General features: G+C 31.5%; 1 protein-coding gene across 1 annotated transcript; it reads right to left on the reverse strand.

Moving 5' to 3' along the window:
* Nucleotides 1-11,797: 11,797 nt before the first annotated feature.
* LOC120200033 lies at nucleotides 11,798-16,710 on the reverse strand (the record flags this gene model as incomplete). Its single annotated transcript, XM_039200981.1, has 4 exons — nucleotides 11,798-12,058; nucleotides 12,207-12,361; nucleotides 15,172-15,211; nucleotides 16,183-16,710. Coding segments are annotated over 4 exons (984 nt in total), but the record flags the coding sequence as incomplete, so codon positions are not given.
* Nucleotides 16,711-17,232: the final 522 nt, after the last annotated feature.

A 17,232-nucleotide genomic window follows, 5' to 3' on the forward strand; every position in this document is an offset into this window, starting at 1 on the left:
GACTTTCGATCGTTGTTTTGAAAATACCATCGTGTTCATCATCGAACGAGTGAAAAATCCCTTAAATTAAGTGAAGTGAAACGCTGCCAAACACCAGAAATTTCAAGTCAAAGTCTCGACGTTTTTTTTAGCTCCATCACCGAGAAAATCTTAAATTCATCGTTGATCCTTGTTCCGTTTTCGACACCTCCAGCACCATCGTGTTCGTTGTGTCGTTTTGAGTCCGCTGGTGTCATCCTTGGTCTCCGTTGACGGCGGCGCGTGAGGAGGTGAGACAGTCAAAGTTTTCAACTTGTTGAAATCGAGCTCTCCGCCATTTAAAAGTTTGAACCGAGCTTTGTAAGTACCTCGAAATCGCTCAAAATAATTTTTAGAAATTTTTTCGTGATTTATAGGACGTCAGAGGAGGTCCCACGCGCCCCCATGCGCCGCCACTGCTCGTGGGGAAGGCTCAGCTGCTGCTAACAACCGCTTTGATCGGTTCAAACCGGTTCGACCCGACCCGACCATTGACCGATTGACCGTTGACCGGGTGATATTTTAGTAATTATTTTGAAAATGGTGATATTTTGATAATTATTTTGAAAATGGTGTTATTTTCTTTCGTAATTTTAAAAAAAAAATGATAATTTCATAAATTTTTTTAAAAAAGTGATATTTTAGTAATTATTTTGAAAAGGGTGATATTTTCATAAATATTTCTTAAAAAGGTGATAATTGTGTAAAATGGTTGATCATCTGTTGACCACCTTTGACCAGAACTTTGACTGGCTTTGACCGGCTATTAAACGACCGTTAATTTTTTTTTTAGTATACCTATCCTAATATTTTTTGACGTCTCGAATCCGTTTTTGGGGTCCGTTTCATCAAATTCGAACCCGAAAGTCTCCAAATCGTCAGTCAAACCCATTGAATTTGATTTAGACCAAAAATTCAAATTTTCGGAAGGTCATATTTTATGTTTTTTGACGTCCTAAATCTGATTCCGAAGTTCATTTTGCCAAATTCTAACCCAAAATCCCCGAATTGAGCATGTGAACCCAAAAGGCTTAGTATTTTAAAATTTTGATTATTTATTAGAGTTTTGGTTAAGGAACTCATTCAATAAAATATTTTATGAAGGTACTGGTGTTTCACCTGAGAGAGGATCAGTTAGGTCCGGAGTTGTTCGTTCGTCAGATCAGTCTGAACCACGTATTACGAGAATTACCCGTAGGTTTCCGTATATTATTAAATAAGATTTAGATTATTTATATTAGGATTCCAATATGGATTTTTCTAATTCGTAGGATCTAGCGCTGCAGTAGAGTGTGATCGACAGACCCAGTAATAGGCTTCCTTCTCTTATTCTCAGACTGTTACAGGTGTGTTTTCTGACGGTGTTATCTTACTGTTTTAAACTATCAGACGAATTGTTTCAAATTGATGATGATTTTGAATATTGTTACGACATGATACCTATTTTCTGAATACATACATGTTTATTACTGTCATTGGGGTATTATTGAGGGAAGTATTTCAGGCTCCTTTGTTGTGTGCTTAGGGTAAGACCTTATTGGTTTGCAGGTGGGTGTATGGTTCTGGGGAACCTACACATTTTGGTGATCGGAGTGATTGGATGGGGAAATTATTACCGCAGGCTCCTCGGAGTGATTTGATGAAAATAATGTTCATTTTTTACATGTTTAATAAACTGATTTTTTACTGGAATATTTTATATGTGATTAATTTTACACTGTATGAAACGTATTGGGCTTTTTAGCTCATTCTATAGTTTTTACCCTTTAGACCCTAAGCTAGCAGATTTGGCATCAGGGGAGATCAACTACTTATTTTGTATGAACATATATCTCTATATGTTTTTCAGATGTGTTTGGTGACATGTATTTACTATCATTTTGGATATATTTGTATTATTAATATTTTGTTCTGTATTTTATCTAATGTATTATAAGTTGTTTTAAATATATATATAAAAAAATCTCTGAATGAGATATGTGACCACTTAGGTTTGAGTCTAACTTACAGACCGGATCTGGGGGTTACAAATAAATGGTCATAAATTAAACAAATTGATATTAAATGAAAGTGTATAAGTTATATGTAGTTTATATGAAATGAAAACTGATTATAAAAGTGTACATTGTCTAAAAGTCTATATGTTAATGATATAAAATGTATAAGCAAGAGTAACATGAGTATAAAGTTATCAATGTTTATTAAAATATGTTATAAGTTATAAAACTTGTTGTGTTTTGTATTTAATATTTCTTTTGTAAATTTATGTAAATGTTTCATTGTTTTATATTGTTCATAATGCCTCATATTGCTCATAATGCCTCACTAAGTCATAGACTTAGCGTGTGATTGTTTTCACACGTAGGATCCACGAGCTTCAAGGAGTAAGTTGAATAAGCAAGGGCAGACAGCGTACTGGTGAGAATTATTAGATCAGAGAGAAATTTGAATTGTACAAGTTTTAATTTGAAGTGTTTTTGGCATGTACTAATAATGTTTTAAATTGTAGATGTTCTGATATGTTTTGTAAATGTGTTTTCAATTTTTACAATAAAATACAAATTTTAGTTAAATTCCCAAAGAGTTTAACAGTCAATGTGACACCTTAGATTCGTATCTGGGTCGGGTACAGGTTGGGGTGTTACATTTATTGGTATCATAGCTTAGGTTGAGTCAAGTTTTCGAAATAGACCGGTCGGTCGACTGTAAAAAATGCTGGGTTTGTACATGCCAACGAAATAACAAGTATCTTTGATTTGATGGTGTAATGAGTATGTTGTCATTGCTAGTCTAGTTAAGTAATTAAATATTAATAGATGTCAAACTACGAGGGCTACCGAGGTAAAACATTATATAAAGTTCAGAAACATCGAGTGTAAGGAAGAAGTTGAGAATTGTTAGATTTAAAACTTATTTCATAATAGAAAGTGATGGTTTAATGTTTTAGGCCACAAAAGCAAAGATGATCAGTATATAAGTTTCTACCAAGAATTTAGGATAAATTTGGTTATGGATTAGACATTTTCATTATTAAGCCCTAAGAGGTGGTTGTTCAAGGAAAATGATTCATAAAGGTTCGGAAGGAAAGATTTTATAAGAAATAAGTGTGAACGTCTAGCTTCCACGATCAGATGTAAAAATGATTCGTATTGGTAAAGATTGTTTGTTAAGGAAAGATTTCTTTTTAAATTTGATCGAATGTTAGAATTTGAAGAGCTTAAGGCTAGTTGGTGAAATATTTTGAAGTTGAATTAGGTTTTGTTGATATTTATGTGCTAGGAAATTGAATTCCCAATTATATCTGAAAGCCAATGATACTTGTATTTTTCAGTTATATTGAATTTGATTAAGACAAATGAAGGACATGAAGTAGAGTATAGATAAATGTAGAAAGTATAGTGTACATATGAGCAGTGTTTGAGTAGAAGTATGGAAAGTATTTTGAATTTGAAATCTTTTGGAATTCTTTGACTATTCAAAAGAAGTATAAAGAAACTCTTTAAGATCCCTCCCCATTAAGCAAGTTATTAGTAAAGAGGCAATAATTTTTTGGATTAGTAAGAAATAAGGAAATGCAAGGTATGTCTTACCAATTGGAAATTGATAGTAGGGAAAAGTAAGTCGGACAAATAAGTGTAGTGTAGTAAAGGATATTTGAAAATGATTTTCAAGTAGTACAGAAAATAAAGTAAGTGAGTTTTGTTTGAAGAAAGAGAAATTATTTCGAAATATTAATAAGGAGTTAGGAATTTTTAGTTTATTTGAAGCCAAAAATTAGAATATCGAGTTCAGTCTAAGTGTAAATTGTGTAATTGGATTAGAAATTGTCAGAAATTGTAAAAGTTAAAGTAGAAGAAGTATTTTAAAGGTTTAGATGCATATTTGAAATTTAATTCTGATGTATCTAGTGAAGAAATTCTAAGTATAAGAAATGATCAAGAATAAGGTTATGTGTAATTAGTGTTGAATATCAAAGTTATAAAGATGCAATAAAATAGGTAATCAGTCATGAGTATAAGTGGTAACATGATATTTTTCATATCGAGATGAGAAGAGAAGTAAAACATGAAGAAAAGAGATGACCTATGTACAAGGAAGTTTTTTTAAGAATGAAAGTTTCCTTAATTATGAGTATAAGTTTGCAAATATTGTACTTGTTTAAAGAAGATGTCAAAGTATTAGATTACTACATTGGAGTTAAAGAAAGGAACTTAAAGGGTTGGTCAAATTACAAAGTCAAAAAGTAAGAAAAAGAAAAAGGTTAAGACTTTTAGGGATCATAAGAAAGATATGAAAATTAATATGTTATGTTGATTGTTGTTGGAAGAAGAAGATAGCACAATGAATGAAGAGGAAAGTTCAAGTTTATTTTGTTAGAGTAAAGGAAAACTATATAAGTACATGTTAAGGTAATAAACATATAAGAAATTAAAGTGAATGGATTGAAGCACTAAGTACAAAGAGGTTAAGCTTATAAGCTTGATATGTTGAAAATAAGGTATTACATAAATTTGAAATGAAAGAAAACAATTTTTCGTTCTCAGTAGAAATGAGAAAAAGATTACCAGGGATTTTGTAACTGGGTCACCTTTGACATGGAATAAAAAGGACTCAATTTGGGGTATTGGTAGATCATTTAGCAAAGACCACGCATTTCATTATTGTTTGAAAAGATTTTTCAATGGATAAGTATGCGGAACTATACATCAAGGAGATAGTAAACTGCATGGAGTGCCAGTTTTAATGGTATCTGATGAGACCTAAGGTTTACTTTAAGGTTTTGGAATTATTTGAGCAGGATCTTTAAAACTCGATTTAAATTTAGCATTAATTTCCATCCATAAATAGATGGTTGGTCCGATTAGGTTATTCAGATTTTAAAAGTTATGTTAAGGCATGTGTGATCAAGTTTAAAGAATCAGGAGAAAATTTGTATGCTAAATTGAACAAGCATAATTGTGGATTTTCTAAGGTTGTATTTCGTGGCCATGTAGACTCAGCTAAGAAAATAAGGATATGTATATTAAAGAAGCACGAGATATAGTTGAATGAAATTCCAAAGAATATTGATATAAATTCCAAGGTTAGTAAGTAGAACTTGGAAAAGATTATGTGTATCATAAATAGGATGTGGGTTTGTGCAAGAGTAAAGATTGTGGTTTATGTTGAAAGCAATTAGAGAAAGGTGGAAGAAATTAACTGATTCACGATCTTGAGTTGGCAATGATTGAAGTTACTATATTAATATAACACCATTATTTATATAGTGAATGACGTTATATCTATAGGGATTTATAAAAGTCAAAAGTAGATGTAAAATCTAAGGAGTGAAAGTAATGAAATGGATTGAATTCCTTAGAGATTGAAAACATGTTTATTAATTGCAACTATGAAAGATTACAGTAGGGGCTGATGATACAAAAACTGAAAGGTATTTCTACTTTAAGAGTTATGAATACATAATTGTCTTTTTAAGATAGATAATGTTTTGATTGTATAATTAAATTAAATCCTTTGTTGCTAGATCGATTTAAATATCTTAAAAGAAAGATGAAAAAATTTGTACTTGTTAAGTATATAATAGGTAGGAAAAGGGAAAATTAAAGACTTAAAATATGATGAATGTTTATATGCCACGGAAAGAGTTATCATTGAGTTTGTTTTAAATGAGGGGCATGTCTGTAAGTTTAACAAAGGTATTAAGATAACTTCATATGAAATTTTTTGGAGAAGAAAATGTCGGACACTATTAAGTTAGTTCGAACTGAAATATCGAGTCTTAGTGTCACCAAATTTGATCAAAGAAACTGAAAAAAAGTGAAGATTATTTAAGATAATCTTCGGATAGCTGAGAATCGACAAAAGTTATATGGATTTGAAGAGAAAGGAAATTGAATTTCAAGTAGGTGATAAGTGTTTCTCAAGTCTCGTCTTGGGAGAAGATTCTTTGTTTTGGAAACACAGTATAGTTCAGTATTAGATTTATTAGACCTTATGAGATCTTAAAAAGAGTTGGATCAGTAGCATGTTAGTGAGCGCTACCATCAGAATAGAAGAGATTCACAATGTCTTTCATGTTTTGAGGTTCTAGAGATATCGATCAAATTCTTTCCATATCATAGCACTAAAAGAAATAGAAGTCTAATATGACCTGACCATGAGGAAGAACCAGTGCAGATTCTTAATATATGAAATCTAATAACTAAGAAATAAGATGATTTCATTACTTAAAGTTCTTTGGAGAAATTACAAAATGAAAGAGTTGTCATAGGAACGTGAAGAGGATAAGATAAGGCAGTTCCTCATCTCTTCATGTAGTGAAAATTCGAGGGCGAATTTTCTTAAGGGTGAGAATTGTAATACCCAAACATCGGGTTAGTGACTAAAGTGTAAGGATTGAAAATTTAGTGGTTTAATTTTGATAAATTTAAAAGTTTAAGGACTGATTTGGGAATTTTTCTCTAGGACTTATATACAAATATGGAAAAAATGCAAGGGTATAATAGTCTTTTATCATAAAGGAACTTAAAATATCTTTTCCTAAGGCTATATATAAATGGGATAAAAAAGAAAGAAGGAAATAAAGGAAAAGTTTGGAAACTTTCTCTTCTTTTCTTCTCCTATTTCCCGTGAACCTTCATGCTAAGGTGAGTTACTATTCAAGTTGATTTTTCTTTCGTTTTTGAGTTAGTCTTTAATCCTTGGGGGTACAGAAGAATAAGGAAGTTTAAAGATGATTAGAAGCTAAATGATTGTGGAATTAAAGGAGATTTAGTAAAATGGGTTTTTCAAGAGAATTGATTTAAATTGATTGTAATTGGATTTTTAAAGACATATTTGACTTGTCAAGGGTCTAATTATGAGGTTAGAAGTGTTAGAAATGATTAAGAACATGTTTGAAGAACTGATATGATTTTTAGTTAAAGAGTTTTATGGATAAATTGAGATGTTAAAAGGGGGTTTTAATAGATATAAGTTAGTGGTAATAAGTATAAATGAGTTTAAAGAAATGAATGGAATTAAAAGTAGGATATTTAAGTGAAGTTGGGTAATTTTTGAAGTGAAATACGTGATTTCTGGGTAAGGGTATCGGTACTGGTAGAACAATACGGATACTATAAAGTTAAATTACAAGAAATGGTATGAATCAGATGAACAATATTGAGACTGATTGAATCAGTATCGATACTGAGGTGGAGGTATCGATACCAAGAGGAAGTTATCGATACTATAACTGAAATCGAAATTCTATAATGCCAAAATGGTATCGGTACTGAACTGAAGGGGTATCGGCACCATAAGAGAAAAGTATCGGTACTGTAGAAGGAGTTCTGATATTATTAAGTATGAAACTTGAAATTTTAAAGTCTTTCGTTCCATTTATGTATTGTTAATCGGTTAAAAGTTAACGGAGATTCTGTATTGATATGGGACATGTCTATGTGTAGATTTGGATCGAAATGGTACTGAAGAATCGACATAGTACGAGATTAAAAGAAAAGAAAAGGATTTCGTTTAGAACTTACTTGAGGCAAAGGTGAGTGCATTTTACTATACTATTAAATTTAATAGGATAAAGACTCATGATGAGTTAACCTTAAATGTTTTGAAAGAAACATGTTTTAAATTTTACTATGAAACACTTCTATCATGCTTTGAGAAATAAGTTATGAATAATTTGGTTTGTGAAGAGCCCAATTCTGAAAGTTTGCTAACGTAAATGATATATGGATTTAAATTTAATACTATGTGATATAATATGTAAATGTTTTCTATGTGAAATGTTATGTGAATATGTTCTATGAAAAATAAATGATATGTGGCAAATGTTATAAGGAATGTTATGAATGAATCCTCTATATGAATATACCTTATACGAAGATGCTCTACGTGAAAGTAAACTACGAGAATGTACTCTATGCGAATAAGACACACTTTAAATAATGAAATAAAATTAATTATAAAGCTAAATCCCAAAGAATATTTTATGAGAATTAGGGGTATAGTTGGCATGCCAAGAGTCGAGGGTTCTACGCGGTCCTTCGGGACAATCTATGTGGTCCTTCGGGATATTTCTACGTGGTCCTTCAGGATAAATTCTACACGATTCTTCAGGACAATTTCTACGTGGCACTTCGGTGCAATTTATGTGAATTGTGGTGACAACATTAGTGCACAACCTCAATGTACTCGCATACCTTGAGTTCTTAACGATATACGTTGGGCTAATTAAATAAATGGTCATAAATTAAACAAATTGATATTAAATGAAAAGTGTATAAGTTATATGTAGCTTATATGAAATGAAAACTGATTATAAATGTGTACATTGTCTAAAAGTCTATATGTTAATGATATGAAATGTATAAGCAAGAGTAACATGAGTATAAAGTTATCAATGTTTATTAAAATATGTTATAAGTTATAAAACTTGTGGTGTTTTGTATTTAATATTTCTTTTGTAAATTTATGTAAATGTTTTATTGTTTTATATTTCTCATAATGTCTCACTAAGTCATAAACTTAGCGTGTGATTGTTTTCACATGCAGGATCCACGAGCTTCGAGGAGTAAGTTGAATAAGCAAGGACAGGTAATAAGAATTATTATATCAGAGAGAAATTTGAATTGTATAAGTTTTGATTTGAAGTGTTATTGGCATGTACTAATAATGTTTTAAATTGTAGATGCTCTGATATGTTTTGTAAATGTGTTTTCAATTTTTACAATAAAATTCAAATTTTAGTTAAATTCCCAAAGAGTCAAAGAGTTTAATAGTCAATGTGACGCCTCAGATTCGTATCCGGTTCGGTACGGGTCGGGTGTTACAATTCACTTCAGTACAATCGTAAATTGAACACCAACGGTGTTGGACATTGGTACACGAATGTACCAAAGTTGATAACTGATAATTGATAAGTACTCAACTAATGGCATGCCAAGTGTACCAACAATTCTCATTATACATACAATGGACTCGTATCATAAATAAATCCATCATAAAAATTATCATGCTTGGGCAGTTCATACTCTAAATCATTCATAAAACTGATATAAAATATTATAAAAACATTCTTTATAAGCTTTATAAATCATGTTGTAAATTGCAATGAGGTTGACTTATCGCACGTCGTCATCGATTAAAATAATTAAATAAATAAACTGCACTCACATTTGCCTCACTATAGTACCCTTTAATTAAAAAATTAAATAAAGTTTGGTGCTGAAAATGATCAAGTTTCTTTATTATTCTAATAGTAAATAAATCCTAACACATGGCTTAATAACATAATAATTGAAGTTTTTATTCAATTATTAGGAAATTCCATTTTTTTCATTAATGAAACTTAAAAATTACCAATTGTCATTGTCATATTCTCCATTAAAATATTATTTGGTCAAAGATGAATCAACTTGGCTTTGAATTTTTCACTTTGGCCATGCAATTTTTAAAAATTACATTTTAGTCACTAAAATTTCACTATTTTAGTCAAATATGAAAAATGGCACTGTTCTGAGCAAAATTTTTCTGATCTAAAATATGAAAATAATATTTTCAACTATTTTCTAACATCCTTCACATTTTCGTAAAATTCAAGTTCAGTCCAAATATCTGGTTTCAATACCGAATTTTACCGCTTTATAGCTTTTAACACAAATCTCGTACCGAAAATCTGTTTCCCACTAAAATTTATGTTTTAATTCAAACTGTTCATTTATATGCTAAAATATATAACTTTTTAAAAATTACAATTTCGCTCTAAACGTTTCAAAGTTTATACTTTAGCCACTTGGGGTATTACACACTATTTCGTAACGAACCAAATCCCTGGTCGGATTATCATGGTATCGAAAAAGATGTTTTGTCCATGTCTGACTTATTCTTGTTGATTTTCCCTGTGTTAGGACTTGTTTTTTCATTTAAGTACTTAAATCTCTACTAATTTTGAAGATTGATAAATTAAACCTTGAGCCTTAATTTTAAAACTTTAAATTGATGCTCTAACAATCGGAGATGATCTCATTTTATTATTATTATTATTATTATTATTATTATTATTATTATTATTATTATTATTATTATTATTATTATTATTATTATTTTACCCTAAAGTTTCATCTTGGTTCTAATTTTATTAGGATTAGGGGTGAGTATTTTATCTAGTTGAGTCGAGTCAATTAGTTTAAGTTTTTGTTTGAATTTAATTGTAAATATTTATAATGTTATGGTACTAAATAATTCTAATTTAAACGGCTTTCTATAAACCATATATGATATACATACATACATACATGCATATATGTATGTGTATTTCTTTATATTTTTTCATATACGATATACATATATCATGTAGAATTGAGAGAGTCGACTCGAACTTGAAATCTAACCCATTAATTACTAAAAAATCTGAATTTTTCAAATCTTGTTTTATAAGTCAAACTTTATTTAATTTTTTAAGTTGAGTCTACTTTATGAAATTAAAAATTAAGTCAAATAGAGTTAAATTTTTTTAACATTGAATTGAGTCAAAAAAATTATTTTTTTATAATTGATTCGAATTTTAGTCACGTAATTAATTAAGATACCAATCGTATCGATAAGGCCAAGGATACTTTAACCTTATATTTGCATTGTGTTGGTTATGATTAAGCTCATTACTATTCATGGTTGCGAATCCCATCATCATTCTGACGTTCTTTTGTTCGTTATGTTCTCATAGTTTTTGCTTTTATGGGATATGCTTTTGGTTGTCCTTCTGATTATTAAGCTTTATCCTGATTAATTTAGATCGATTTAAGTCGTACACCTGGTTTTAGTGAGTGAGTTTTTCAGCGCGTATTCTTTGCATACTCAAGAACTCAAACTCGAGACCTACTTAAACAATATCAAGCTGCTTAAACACAAAACAACTTCAAAATTCTACTCAATTTTATCAAAACAACACTACAAATTTTAAGAAAAGAAAAACTCTTAAATGAATGTGTGACATTATTCTATAGGGTATTCATTTCAAATTGATTTCAAATGTAGTTATCTTTCACGATTGTTGATAAAAATAAATGAATTACGTCAATTGTACATGATTTCTCATTTACATTAATTGTACATGATTTATTTCTTCGGTTTTGAATAGAAAAATATAATTTTCTTTTATGTGATCGTTGATCGGTATCAAATTCTTCTATCTTCATGAGGAGGTAGGTGAAGAATAAATGAAGAAAAGAAGTTCTGAATCTTTTCTCTTAATCTTGATCAAAGGTTCTATAATGACCCTTCGTGTTTGTGTCAAGCATAAGGTTATCATGGTTACTTATAGAATGACATGTTCAATGAATATGATCAGACATACAATAGATTTAATTTTGATGGGCCACGTGGACTTGTCAGAGTTTGTATCAAGGGATTACATTTTAAGGGGTGTCAGACATTTGAAATGTTTTTAGAGATATTTTTTTAGATAACCAATGGTATCTGATCCAGTGATCGATTAATCCGGACCGAATACTACAGAGGTGAAGGTGACTCTTCCAACACAATTTGTTTCGTTCGTAAATATCAGGATTCAAATCCCTGACCTTGTTTAAGAAATCTAGTACCTTATCCCACTAGAATAAACATGAAAGTTGAACCAAAAGGTGCTATTTTAGTTTTTATAAATATAGAGTAGAAACAAGCTATTATATATCTAAAAGATACATATTCCACAACCAAATTAACACATTTGGTTTAGTTGTACACAGATATTACACTATTTGAAAAATATAACCAGCATTACTAATCACTTGGCATTGGAAATAATCTGAATCAAAGAGGCTCTTAGTTGTTTGTCAGTGCATTTCATGATCAAATCCACATATTCCATAGCTTCCGAGGGGAGTAGGCCTTCCAGGAAAAAGTTAAATAAATTTGAATGAGTGACCCTCGTTGCATTAAAGCAATCCTCAAATACCCTCATCTCTTCTTCTCCACTCAGCTCCGTTGCCTCCAACAATGGCAGCAAATCATTCTCTTCGTCATCCAAATGTTGTTTGCAATGTTTCTGCACCTCAACAACACAACGGAGACATCAAGCATCATAACCAGGGACAGACGCAAGATTTTATGTTAACAGAACAGACTTATAAAATTTTAGGCCCCTTCGATCTATCCTTGAAAATAACCATGTTATCATCACAGTGAAGTTGTACCTGCAACGATTTGAGGCGGTTGGAAAGACTGGAGAGGGCTTCGTTGTAGGAAGGGCTACCGTAGTCCATAACTCCGATGGTTTTCATGTCTTCTTTTATGCCATTCATAACTGGGAGGTCCCTTGCATGTTCCTCGTTTGCAGCTTTACATAGTCCTGCATTCATTTATATTTACAACACCGCTTTCTCCAATTTAACTACAAATATAACTCTCGGGTTGGAATGTAAGATGTCTGTAATGTTGTAAAAACTTCATCCGTGGTCGAATAGGTTAAACCACCAGTTCAACCATAATTAAATAAAAAATATATGTTGAAAGTTAAAACAACTTTCGATTAATGCACCGTTTGATGCAGATGAAATTTTTTCAAACGGCTGCAGAAATGAAATCAGTTTTGGTTGAAACTTGGTATGTTGTAATCATTCATTTGGTCCTAAACTTTTGGTTATTTATAAGTTAGTTCATAAAGGTCAAGGTCAACTATAAATAACTTTGTCTTTTTCTGTTCCTTCTCATCCCAAATCATTCCAACATCCTTAGGATACTAGAGAAACTAAAGAATTTTCTTATAGATTTGTTTTCTCCTTTTTATCAAGAGAAAATTGTCATTGTTTTTTTCCTTGTTAGATTGATAGAAATTGTAATTCATATTTTCTTATATTGAATTTTTTACATTTCTCTATGATTTTTACTCTATATTATTTAGGGGGTTTTCATGTAAAGTATGTATCTTCTTTATTTTCATTGTTATTTTCTTAAATTGTTGATGCAGGGGGATCCGAGACAGATGATGCTGAGCTGTCAGATTGCACGTTGATGGCGCTGAGATACCATGAGTTGGCAGATCAGCGCAAAGGCGGGAATTGATTGTGACATGTTCCTCATTGGGGTCGTTTTGAGTATGTTTCAGTCTTTTGGCCATAACTTTGGCTACAGGTGTCAGAATCGCGCATAAGACCCCAATCCGGAAAGCTCTTTTCGACGCGCACGCTCTCCACATTGAGCTACGCTCCATGTGGCCTTTTTTTCAACCTCAAATTCTGCCGTTTTCCCCTCCGAATCACTAGATTTAGTTATTTTTTACTATTTATGGTAATATTTCGATTGTTAATTAGGAAGTCAATTTAAATCCGATTTAGGCCGGATTTTTGGGAGATTGCTTATTTTATTTCGAATTTTAATTTAGAGTGATTTTCGGGATTTTGCTATTTTTGGCAAAATTCTAATAAAGACGATTTTTGGCTATAACAGTCCGGCTTGTGGACTGCTTTTTGGCATTATTGATTTTATAATATTTTATTAAACCCTAGAGATTTTTTTTCTCTGGTTTTTGGGCGAATTTTCTCTTGTGAATCGTCTGTCGGAGCTAGCCTACAGGATAATCACTATTCTGTCTGGCGTCAATTGTCAATTATGTTTTTACCCTATCTGAGGATCGTATTATGCAACAATATAATATAAAAAATTTCAAAATTCAATTTGTTGATGAAAATATTAGGTTGTGGCATAAGATTAGGTGGTTCATCCTTTCTAATTTAAGTAGAGGGTCACACTCGATCATCTTCGACAAGAAGAAGAAAAGACTCTAGTCAGAGAAAAGTAGTGAAGAGGATGAATAGTCCAATAAAACTCTTCTCTGGTTAGATTTTTCATCATCTCCTAAAAGATGATTGGTTGCAGTTCTCTATCTAATTCAGAATAGATGAATCGCCTATGAAAGCCAACATTATAATGTCTCGAGTAACTCATCTCCTCTCCCCTATGTTATGGGTTCAATACCCATTAAGAATTAAATTTCCTATTTCGCCCTCTTTAGGTAAAAATTGTTCAAAAAAAATTAACTTCTTAGTTCACATATATGAACTAATTGTTTTTAATGAAAATGTATTGTCATTAGGCTTAATATAAAAATAAGTCCTCAAACTATACTTCTTTTTTTAAGGTGGTGCCTAAACTTTTTTTTTTACGTCAATCCAGGTGCCTAACATTACAAACGTTACTACTTTATGTGTCTTGACCGTAATGGTCGTTAAAAAAACATGTTACGTAACACATTTCGTCTTTAGGTAATTTTGAAAAATTTTATTTATAAAAACTTAAAAATATTATTAAATTAAAAAAACATAATTTCTCTTAAATTACAAAAAAACCTCAAATCTCTACCTCTCTTGCCAATAACGACCATCGTCGCTGATGTTGTCATTGTCATCTTTATAGTTAGACATTGTAATCCTCGACGTCAATTGACCGTCGTGATCGCGTGGGTCGCGATTTACAGCTTTGTTCTTCGTCGGGGGGTTATGTGATTCGTTGTACGTTAGCTCTTGTTCTGGTGGTTGTTCGTGAGGTTATTGATCGTCTAGTGAAGGTGAGGTTGGGTGGAGATTCGAAGATAACAAAGGGCGACAACCGGCGTGAGTTTAAGGATTAAAATACAAGTTTTCAAAGTTCTGAATTTTTTTAATATTTTCAAATTTTTTGATTTTTTTAAAAAAGAAATTATATTTTTAAGTTTTTTTTTAAATTAAATTTTTTTTAAATTATATGAACGTGACATGTGTCACTTAACGGAATTTTTTAATGCCCGTTACCATTGAGATACCTAAATTGATAATGTTTGTAATGTTAAATACCTGAATTGACCCCAAAAAATTTATATAAATTGATCATTTATTTTTATATTAATCCTCGTCATTAATATAATAATTTTAAATTAATGAAACCTTTGTTACTAAAATGCTATCAATTTAAAACAAGAAAATAATATTAAAATTTTAATTAACATTTAATTAGTTTAAAAGAATAAAATATTATTTTTAAAAATATTATTTAAAGTTGAAATTTTAATATTATAAGTAATATACTAATTAAATTAGAATGATTGTCGTGTAATAAATTCTTATAATCTTTTATTTAAATTATTTAAATATATTTTATTATAAAAAAATTAGAAAGAGATCGTACCTGGATCGGCAGTTTGGAGAAGGGGAAAGACGACTCTCTCCTCCATTCTGTTTTGAAAATCGAATCGGATCAGTCGGTTCAACCGGTTTAATCGAAAATTGTTGTTTAGTTCGGTTCAATCTAAACCGGTTGAACCGTTATTAGTGAATCAGTCAAAATCGCTGAACCGTTCGGACCGGCTGAAAATCTGAAAAAACCGGGAAAAACCGAGATTTTTGTTTTTTTTTTAAAAATTAAACCAAACAACGTCGTTTGTTAAACGAGCCAAGTCAAACTCGAGTATTGCTGAGCTCGACTCGAACTTGAAAACTTTAAAAGTAAGCTCAACTCAACTCAAACTCACAAGCTAAAAATTATCAAGTTCAACTCAAACTTGAAATATAATATTGAAACTTGAACTCAAAAAAGCTTGAACTCAAAAAAAAATTAGAAGCTCGATTGAAGCCTAAAATTCGAGCTTGATTGAAGTGAAAGAATAGTTCACTCAATGCTCACCAAAAGGCTCCATGATTTTGAATGCCAAATTACATCTATTATTTATAGAAGTTAGTTGTGATGCGCTTCTATGTTTCTTAGCAATGTGAGATTGTTTTGTTCTCATATTTTTACTCTTTAGACTTTTGGATGCTCTTTTATGTTTCTTAGCCATGTGAGATTATTTTAAAAAAAAAATTAAACCAAACAATATCATTTTGTTATAATTTTTTAACCCCAAATTTATTTTTTAATTATAGTTATATAATTATATTTATTATTTAATATGTTTTACCTTAAATATTATGTTATAGTTAATTTGAATCATTTTGTTTCACTTGATTTTATGGTTTTTAACTTATATGTGTTATAACTTGTGATATAAAAAATTATTTTTTATTAAATATTTTTGATATTTTTATTTAATTTTTTAAATAATTATAACGTCGTCTGATTCTTCCGATCGATCAAACTGATTCAACCGATTAAACCAATTCAACCGTTTCGTTAATCAGTCCGATTCTAAAAACCATGCTCCTCCATCTGAGCATACTCCAACATCAGTTCCAGCAATTCAGAGTAATTCTTCGCGAACTTCCTCAGCTCCATCCTCGGACTTCCCACCGCCGGATCCACCGTCTTCCTCTTCCCACGTGTCCTTAGATCCTCCGTCCACCTCACCATCCTCTCTATGTGCCACTTTATGCTCCTGTGCTGCAGCCGCGTCACCTTCACCACCAACGGTGCCGTATCCACCACCATTCCAACCTTCAGCGGCGGATGCGGGAATTTCTCCTCTATGAACCGCACCAGCGTCTCCCGGCAATCCGAAACTCTCTCCGACCCAATCTCCAGCACCAGCGTTTCGCCATCGGACGCCTCAGTGGGAACCAATTGCAGAGACAAGTTCTTTTGGAGCAACACGAACCGGACGTACGCGGCGACGGCACTCGAAGTAGAACCGTACAACCTGCACCGGAACAGGCCTGAAACGCCTGGTGCAATCGCAGGTCGCGATCTCCAGCGCCGTGGGTTTCTTCGATTTAGCCAAACAATTCCCCATCTTTAACTAATCACCTTCAAAGAGAGACGACGTCCATTTTTGAAACTGCAGTAAGATAAGAAAGAGTGAAATAAAAGAAAGTAAAAATGGTTGATAAGAAGGTAATGGCGGTGGTTAAGGATTCTGTTAAGGCATCAAAACGAATTGAAAGCGATGGTAAATGATTGAAGATGAGAAAACAAAAGAATTTTGTTTCTGGAAAGTACTATGGTCACTTAATAAAGAGAGTCGTTGAAGATAAGGAAAAGCGAATCTGAGAGACTTTTGAAAGAAGAAATTAGGTTGAGCTTGTAGAGCAAGCAAAATTAGTATTATATGTTCCCTTGGTTTCTAATGGGAATCGTGAAGTTGTTGCAGAAATGGCTTAGTAGATGAAGGTGGTTGGCGATCGCCAATAAAGATACGATGACATTACCTGCTGCTCCACGCACTTCGCATGGTATGGATGAATTCTATATTCATGGGTTTGTTCTTTCGGTTAAACTTCATTCATATATATATATATACCAATATTAGGTTTTTTT

The sequence above is a fragment of the Hibiscus syriacus genome, unplaced genomic scaffold (genome assembly GCF_006381635.1).
Source record: "Hibiscus syriacus cultivar Baekdansim isolate YM2019G1 unplaced genomic scaffold, ASM638163v2 tig00000340_pilon, whole genome shotgun sequence".
Classification (NCBI taxonomy): domain Eukaryota; kingdom Viridiplantae; phylum Streptophyta; class Magnoliopsida; order Malvales; family Malvaceae; genus Hibiscus; species Hibiscus syriacus.